Below are 8025 nucleotides of genomic sequence, written 5' to 3' on the forward strand. Positions count from 1 at the left end.
CTCCGGACTAAATACTGAGTACCAGAGTATCCGGTGAACACCAGAGACTCCGGACTCAGTGAACTTTGCTAAACAACCCAGTGTCTGTGGGTGAGTATGTCTCTCAACTTATTGGTTCTAAAGGATATCTTGAGCATTGAGACATTAATCAAGCAATCAAATGCAACCCTCTTAATAGAGCGGCTATCCTAGACTCAATTTCAAAAATAAAAGAATTTAAATCCTATTGAGTACTCCTAGTTGCTTCTCCTTTCTTTTCGAAGGGCGTCAAACGTCATATGTCTTCTCAATTTAGACTTAGACTTGTTCATGACTTAGATAAACATACTAGATCCTTAATCGTTTTGTCATCAATAAGCTAAAATCCACTTAGAGGGCCTAGATGCACTTTCACTTATCCCTTCGACGTAGAAAGATTTCAAGAAATAGATAGTTTGTACCAAACCTTGTAGTATTCCACTTTACCAACTCTCCACCAATCGTGGTCTTTATCATTTCATGGAGCTTTGAACGATTGTAAAGCCAGCACGATATAGACCTTGCATTTTGAATGATAATGTCATGGTCTCTAAATTCACCAATTGATTTCAACATTAAATTTATCATGTGCGCCACACAAGGCTACTACACGATAGAGAGATATTCCCTTCTAAGAACCTAATATGACTTCTTATACTTAGACCCATTATCAATCATGATCTGCACAATATTTTGTGCCCCGCATCATTCATCACTGATCTTATCTCTTGAATAATGAATCAACTAAATAAATATGCAATAATTGCGATACTAAATTACTAACTCAGCAAAACAATGTACCTTGTCCAAATACTTGGCATCTTGGCTATAGCCACTCGCATCTACGGACTTGTGAAAAAATATGCGGCCATTGCAATGTAAAAGGAAATTAATATTACTCATATCCATTGGTCCAGTCTAAGAATCACACATTATGATCACACCATACTCTGGTCATTCTAGCTTCCACTTATCAAATATCTTCTTCAATTCTCTCTCGTTCTCATCCAGGTACTTACCATCTATATCCCGGTTAGTTGGAGATGTGACATCCTCTCATGTTATAGAATAGATGGTCATAAGTAAAAAAAAAAGAAATATGACAACAATAAAATTCATTACAAACTTTATCACTTACCCCATTTTTGTGTTTCTCTCACTGCAGCAACAAAGAATGTGTCATCGACCCTTCTACCATGAATACTTGAAGTGTGGAAAAATTTGGACCATGTCAAACCAACAGCTGTATTTGCATTCTTTCGCTTTACACTCCATAGTCCAGTGTCAATCATCTGTTGCATAAGGGCTTTTGTTGTAGCCTTTGACACTTGGTGGCTCTCTAGTTGAAGATGCCCTCCTAATAATCCTCTTTAAAATATTGCCTCCTCCGGTACTTCTACTGCCACCTCCATGCTCGTAGAAATCACTTGCACTCCTCCTAAACTCTTTCTCTTCCCTAGACTGAGCTATGGCACGCTTCACATGTTCCTCTTCCTCCTCCTCATTATCGCTTGTCAAATCTATGTGGGCAGCTTCCTTTTGCCTCCGAAGCCTCTCGTCAGACCTTCCCTTGTTCTTCTCTTTTATCCTATCAAGCTCACACTGAAGTAATTACGCACGTCTGGAGTCACCCTATCACAACTTATAACATTCAATCCATACCCTACCAAATGTTCTTTCAACCTTATGGCACCACCGCCTCTCTTTTCCTTCTTGCAATAGTTGCACCTAAACCCCGGGTACAAGTTGTCCCCGTGCCGCCACACCATATCTCTATCTGCCATCGATTACTGCAAAGCAACATATATCATCCTATTAGCACTACAAAAGTTCACATTTTCTTCAATATTTATACATATACTAGCTTGCAACACTGAATAAACATCGAACAAAACCAAGTATTAGACACTAACCAACGCTATCCAACACTAACCAACCCTAACAAACTAAAAACGGACCTAACAGATACTAACCACTTGGAACCAACCATAACCAAGCATAGCACGCACAAACCGATCGGTAAAAGGTATAAACCGACCGCATACGCGCTAAAACTGACTGGATCAGGCCCTAATGCGTTCGGTTTTGACCTAAGCACCTCCTAACCGATCGGACAAGCTCGATAACCGACCACAAATCGACGAATATCGAGAGGATCTGCACAAATATGGTCAATATGGACCGAATTGAACCCTAACCGAATTACCCAGGACCACAAACTGCTAACCAAACGCATAATGTTAAAAATCGAACGATTTTAGCGGCTAACTGAGCTGTTACCTCGAAATGTGTTACCTCCTCAGGTGCTCGTTTTTTGCGTCTCAGATCACAAGTAACAGTTTAGTCGGTCGGTATGCACCGTCTACGGAACAATTTTTGCCCTTGTGCTCACGGATTTGCTCGGGCAAGCGGCATATCTTGCCAGATGGGCGGGTGGTCGAGGGGGAAAGTTGCTCAGGAAGCGGGGAGGTTCTAAAGCAAAGGGGATAAGTTCTTCCTGTTTTATCCATCCAGCTGGGCTGAAACGGGTCGTTTGTACTGTGTATTCGACTTGTTTTGGCATTTTTAGTTTTTTCAGCCCTTTTTCAATCCATCAATGTTTGAGCAAATAATTCCAGATGCAAATGGCATTTTTTTAAAACTTTTTTGAGATATAGTCTTAGAATGTTCCCTAGTTTTTAATGACCGTTTTTAATTTTTTCAAATTCAACCTGATTTTTTTAAATTTAAATATAGATTTCGATCGTGTTACAAAACCGGACCACACCGAATTAACCGAATTTTACGGTTTTCGTCGAATTTACAACCCTGTGAAGGCCGCCTCGCTTGACGAGCGGCGCGGGTCGCTTCCATGGTGGGACCGCATATCAGCGGCTGCTCATGGCCCCATGTGCTCGGGGAACGACGAGACAATGGGACGCGCCTTCAGGAGAGAACCGTTTTCTCGTTCAGAACACGTATTTTTGGGTAATGCCACACGAATAGAGTAGAGGAAAAAGAAGGATTACCTCGTAACCACGTCACCCGACGTCACAACTCAATCACATCCTAAGCCCCGCCTCAGGCGCGCGAAGCGCCACGCCGCCGCCGCCGCCGCATGGGATGTTGCTCTGCTGCAGCGCCCCCGCCGGCCGCGGCTTCCTCCTCCCTCGCCTCCTCGTCAGTAGGCTCCACAGGACCCGCCACCCCCTCCTCAGCCTTCGCACCACCACGACCGTCGCCTCCGCTGCCATCTCTGCCCCCACCGCCTCCCTCTCGCCGCCGCAGCAGCGCCAGGTCGCGCTGTACGTGGAAGCTCTCCTCGACTGGAACAAGGTCCTTCCCGAAACCCCGAGCTCCCTATCTACTCGCTACCGTCCTCCGCTCGAAACGCTTACCACGGCGACGCGCTGCTATGTGTGTGCGTCTCTCACTCTCTCGCGTCTGTTCAGAGAATGAACCTCACCGCCGTCACCGACAAGGCCGAGGTCATGACGCGCCACGTGGCCGACTCCCTCGCCGTGCTGCCCCCGCTGGAGCGCGCGTACCACGCCCGTTCCACCTCCGGCGGCGGCGACATCGATGCGGTCAACCTTATCGACGTCGGTTCCGGGGCGGGGCTCCCCGGTCTAATCCTTGCCGTTGCACGGCCAAGTAACCACCTTTCTTTTCCAGAGACTGAAGAAAATTTGTGCCTTTGGTTGCTTTGGCTGTTGCAATGTCGATTGTTTTGTTTGTTTCAGGCTGGAGATTTACACTGTTGGAGTCGATGCGGAAGCGGTGCACGTTCTTGGAGCATGCCATTGAGGTTATGGGGTTGTCAAACGTGGAGGTGGTGTGTGACCGAGCTGAGGTAAGATGGTTTTAAGCGTTTTGGTGTGAAATATGATTCAGTACTCATTTTAAGACTGCAAAATTGCGTATCTGATTGTTTTGAAGAAATAATTGCTTTGTTACTCTACTATAGTTAGATATTAAACTCAGTTATGCCGATTCACCAAAGTGATTCCAACATGGAGATTTCTTTTAATGGACATGTTTCTTTGTGCTTCCTTGTGAAGAGATTGATTTGCTGAACACATTTCTAACATTTACTGTGAAACTAGCCATGGCAGTTTTGTTATGTATGATCATTTTACTTACATGGCTTATAGGACAGAATGTTGGCCAAAGTCTTGATTATAGAGAAGCATATGACATAGCAGCTGCAAGAGCTGTTGCAGAACTGAAAGTTTTAGGTATGTGATATTTGGAGTTCTGTTATGGGACCTGTTATAGCGATTATCTAAATTTCTCTTATGCAGCGGAGTACTGCCTCCCATTGATTCGTGTTGGTGGTTTATTCATAGCTGCAAAAGGACATGATCCTCATGTAAGTGTTGGACTCTTGGCTATTTTACTAGCTGTCTGATACTGTTGTACGTTTCAAGAAATTTACCAGCATAGTTTCTGCGAATATATTTTGCTTTCTTGGTTTAGTTCCACTTCTTTCTTTTTTTTTGCTTTAATTGCACTTTTTTGGGACAGGAGGAAATAAAAAACGCTAAAAGTGCAGTACAGAAATTGGGTGCGTCCATGCTCGAACTGTGTAATGGTATGGTACTATGAAGTCCCCCTCCTGACTATGTATTGCAATTCTATTGCTATTTTGTCATTTTTTTCACCATTTTAGCAGTAAATTGTGGAGTGTGATTATCCATGTTGATAGAAGGGCAGACACAACCGTTGACCCAATTCCTTTGCTAATTCTCATGCGTAGTCATGTTGCTGCAATGCCTTCTGCTTCCAGCCTTTCAGGTTGTGATAAACATAGAATTCCTGGTAACATGTTAAGCCTCTATGTTGTCAGTTGAATCAATGGGACCTCATGGTCAGCGGACGGCTGTTATATACTTTAAAGAACGAGCTACTCCAAAAAAGTACCCACGTCTTCCAGGTATGTCCCATGTTCCATCCTGAAAAACATCCCAGTTTAGCAATTTTTGTAATCTGAAACATTCCACTGGTTCCATCCAGGTACTCCGTCTAAGATGCCATTATGAGAAGCGTGACATTGTTGTTGTAGACTTTTTTGCGCGGTTAAAAGCTGAAACTCGCAGTTGATCTAGTCCAGAGATTGTCTACTCAAAGATGTCTACGTTTAGAAGCGTGGAATGGGTTATTAGCGCTTCTGCAACTGTCAGAATTGGAAATGTTCCAGTAGCGCAATATGTTGAGGCTCCCGTTGTATCAACATCTATTCCTTTCATGACACTGTTTCTTGTGGAAAATGGTGAATTGGATATTTCTTGAACAAGACACTAGCAAATGAGGCCTTTAGGATATGTATACAAATGATAATTGGACCAAGACATGGAGCCGTAGTCTTCAACTGCTACGGCTCCAAGTTGTTATTATGCCATTATGAATGCTGCCTTTGTTCATATTTCAAAGACTCTTCTGGTTTCTTTTTAGTTGGACTAGGGCCCCTTCAAAGAATTCATCTTTCTTACATGCCAGTAACATAATCAGACGCTGATTGCTTCAACGCATGCTCATAGGCACTATCATTGCTCTCTCCTAAATATCCCTCCTTGCCTGCTTGCCAAAGCCAACACTAAACAATTGTAACCAAACAGGAGTAAGAACAAAGAAGCTTCATCCCATGATTCCCATCTACCTTCCCAGGAACAAGTCACCACACGTAAGCCCTATCACCAACACAACAACCAATACACGCACAACAAACATGAGATTCATTCCCCAGCTTGACTAAACCAAACTCACCAACAGCTACAACAAGAAAGGGTGCTCTCATCCTAGCCGGCTCTTGCCGGCTGACCAAGTAGTCACCTTTGGACTTGTGACCCTACAAAACATGAGCGGATTGTGTCGCCTCATCCATTCCGCTCACAGCTTCCCCTCTTCTCGAAAGATGGCAATGGGCAACAGCAGATGTCCTCTCCTCTTCCTGCTCGCCACCTCTGCGGTGGCGATGCTTGTCGTCACATCGGTTCCATCGGTGTCTGCCCTGCCATCCGGTTTCGAGGCCATCACATCCAAGCTCCCCAACCCATGGTCAGCGTTCCAAAACCTCACCGGCTGTCATTTCGGTGAGGAGAAGCAGGGCCTCGCCAAGCTCAAGGGGTACCTCTCCCACTTCGGCTACCTCCCTGAGCTGCCGTCGTCATCTGGGTTCACCGACGCATTCGACGTCGACCTGGAGGAAGCCATCAAGATGTACCAGCGCAACTTCGGCCTCAACATCACCGGCGTGCTGGACGCGCCCACGGTGGCCCAGATGATGGCGCCTCGGTGCGGCGTCGCCGATGTGATAAACGGCACGTCCACCATGGGGGCCTCCTCGCACGTCCACGGCCGGAACCTCTACTCCTACTTCCCGGGCTCCCCGACGTGGCCGCGCTCCAAGAAGAGCCTCAAGTACGCGATCACGCAGACCTCCGCGACGTCCATCGACCGAGCGACGCTGAACCTGGTGTTCGCGCGCGCGTTCGAGCGGTGGTCCGCGGCGACGACGCTCAACTTCACAAGGACCGCGTCGGCGTCGGAAGCCGACATCACCATCGGGTTCTTCGCAGGGGACCACGGGGATGGAGAGGCGTTCGACGGCCCGCTGGGCACGCTGGCGCACGCCTTCTCGCCGACGGACGGGCGGTTCCACCTGGACGGGGCGGAGGAGTGGGTGGCCGGCGGCGATGTGTCGATCGCGTCCTCGGACGTGGCCGTGGACCTGGAGTCCGTGGCGGTGCATGAGATCGGGCACCTGCTCGGGCTGGGTCACTCGGCGGAGACGGGCGCCATCATGTACCCGACCATCACGTCCCGCACGAGGAAGGTGCAGCTGGCATCGGACGACGTCGTCGGGATCCAGAGCCTGTACGGGGGCAACCCCAACTTCAAGGGCGTCGCGCCGGCGGCGACGAGCAGCCGGGACATGGACAGCGGCGCGGGTGCGCGCTCCAGGCCGGTGAGCGCGTTGGTTGCCGTAGCCGTGGCCGCTGGGCTCGTGGTAGTAGCGTTGTAGTGAGCGGCGGTTTTTTGGCAGACCATTTTACTTTTACCTTCTGTTGTTTTGGTTGGTAGCTAGAGTAATTTGTTTGCCTGGGGTTAATTCTTTTTTTTTATTTCAGTTGACACGTGTAATTTACTTGTTACATACACATGGATTAGTACACCAATGGTATTCACTATGGCCTCCAGGCCAAACACTCCGAGGACTTCAAGTTATTATCATTCTTATGCTGTGAAATATGGAAAGAGTGAACGTTAAAATGTTCAATCGTGTCGAGCACCTAACAAATAGGATTATCTAGAAAATCAGAGACGATGTAGCACTTTGGATTTTCGTTGATGCACGGCCCCTCGGCTGCCTCATTAGGAGAGAATAGTCCTTATTCTTAGGATTTGGCTGATCTTTTTTACTTGTTTCAGGTCATTTTGTTCTAATTATAATTTTATCCGTCGGACTTCTTCTATTCAATATAACCGTTAGCTCTCTTGTTGGTTTGGTTTTGTTTTAAAAAATACATACACCTGGATTATAGAATCGAATCTCGATGGGAAAAAAGTGGCGCGTGAGATGGCACTTTTTGTTGATGCTCGTGTTTAGGGGTTGGTGACATCGAGATCAGAGCGGAATGAGTCCACGTGAAACGACGCGTCATCCATATGCAGTCCGTGTTTCTTGTGCAATCCGGTCTCCGGTGAGTGGTGAGACCGCTCGACCATGCTGATCCTATTGCCGGCACGGGACAGACACCTTGGATTGGATCATTCAGTAACGCCCAATGAGCACTACTTTGCCTTGCTCCTTTTTCTGAGCCAGGATTAGAACCAAGATGAGTGCAGCCGGGCAGGCTTATCTTTGTCCTAAATGTTTGACTAGGGTGTTCAGGAAAGTTAGTTGGGACAATTTTGCATTTAGACCATCTTCAACCATATTCTTTTTATTTCATTCCCTTCTCAATTCACATCCTCGTTCCCATTCTCTTTATTTTCTCTCATCTTCAATAACTTCATTTCGAGGAA

The 8025-nt window shown here is 46.6% G+C and overlaps 2 protein-coding genes across 2 annotated transcripts; both read left to right on the plus strand.

Moving 5' to 3' along the window:
- The first annotated feature begins 3020 nt into the window (after positions 1–3020).
- LOC133926590 (uncharacterized) lies at positions 3021–5422 on the plus strand. Its single transcript, XM_062372597.1, has 8 exons — positions 3021–3333; positions 3450–3651; positions 3741–3850; positions 4157–4235; positions 4302–4369; positions 4525–4591; positions 4847–4933; positions 5014–5422. The coding sequence occupies exons 1-8, from the start codon at positions 3121–3123 to the stop codon at positions 5037–5039; spliced, it is 852 nt and encodes a 283-aa protein (XP_062228581.1). The 5' UTR covers positions 3021–3120; the 3' UTR covers positions 5040–5422.
- A 144-nt stretch (positions 5423–5566) lies between these two features.
- LOC133926589 (metalloendoproteinase 3-MMP-like) lies at positions 5567–7203 on the plus strand. The gene has a single exon (XM_062372596.1). The coding sequence runs from the start codon at positions 5855–5857 to the stop codon at positions 7019–7021; it is 1167 nt and encodes a 388-aa protein (XP_062228580.1). The 5' UTR covers positions 5567–5854; the 3' UTR covers positions 7022–7203.
- Positions 7204–8025: the final 822 nt, after the last annotated feature.

This window comes from Phragmites australis, chromosome 8, assembly GCF_958298935.1.
Source record: "Phragmites australis chromosome 8, lpPhrAust1.1, whole genome shotgun sequence".
NCBI classification, from domain to species: Eukaryota; Viridiplantae; Streptophyta; class Magnoliopsida; order Poales; family Poaceae; genus Phragmites; species Phragmites australis.

What these genes read in the sequence shown, in the direction of transcription:
- LOC133926590 (XM_062372597.1), top strand. Translation starts at nt 3,121, where the DNA reads ATGTTGCTCTGCTGCAGCGCCCCCGCCGGCCGCGGCTTCCTCCTCCCT. An exon ending in CCTTGCCGTTGCACGGCCAA is followed by an intron (nt 3,652 to 3,740) that starts GTAACCACCTTT and finishes TGTTTGTTTCAG; the next exon opens with GCTGGAGATTTACACTGTTG. An exon ending in TGCAGAACTGAAAGTTTTAG is followed by an intron (nt 4,236 to 4,301) that starts GTATGTGATATT and finishes TCTCTTATGCAG; the next exon opens with CGGAGTACTGCCTCCCATTG.
- LOC133926589 (XM_062372596.1), top strand. Translation starts at nt 5,855, where the DNA reads ATGAGCGGATTGTGTCGCCTCATCCATTCCGCTCACAGCTTCCCCTCT.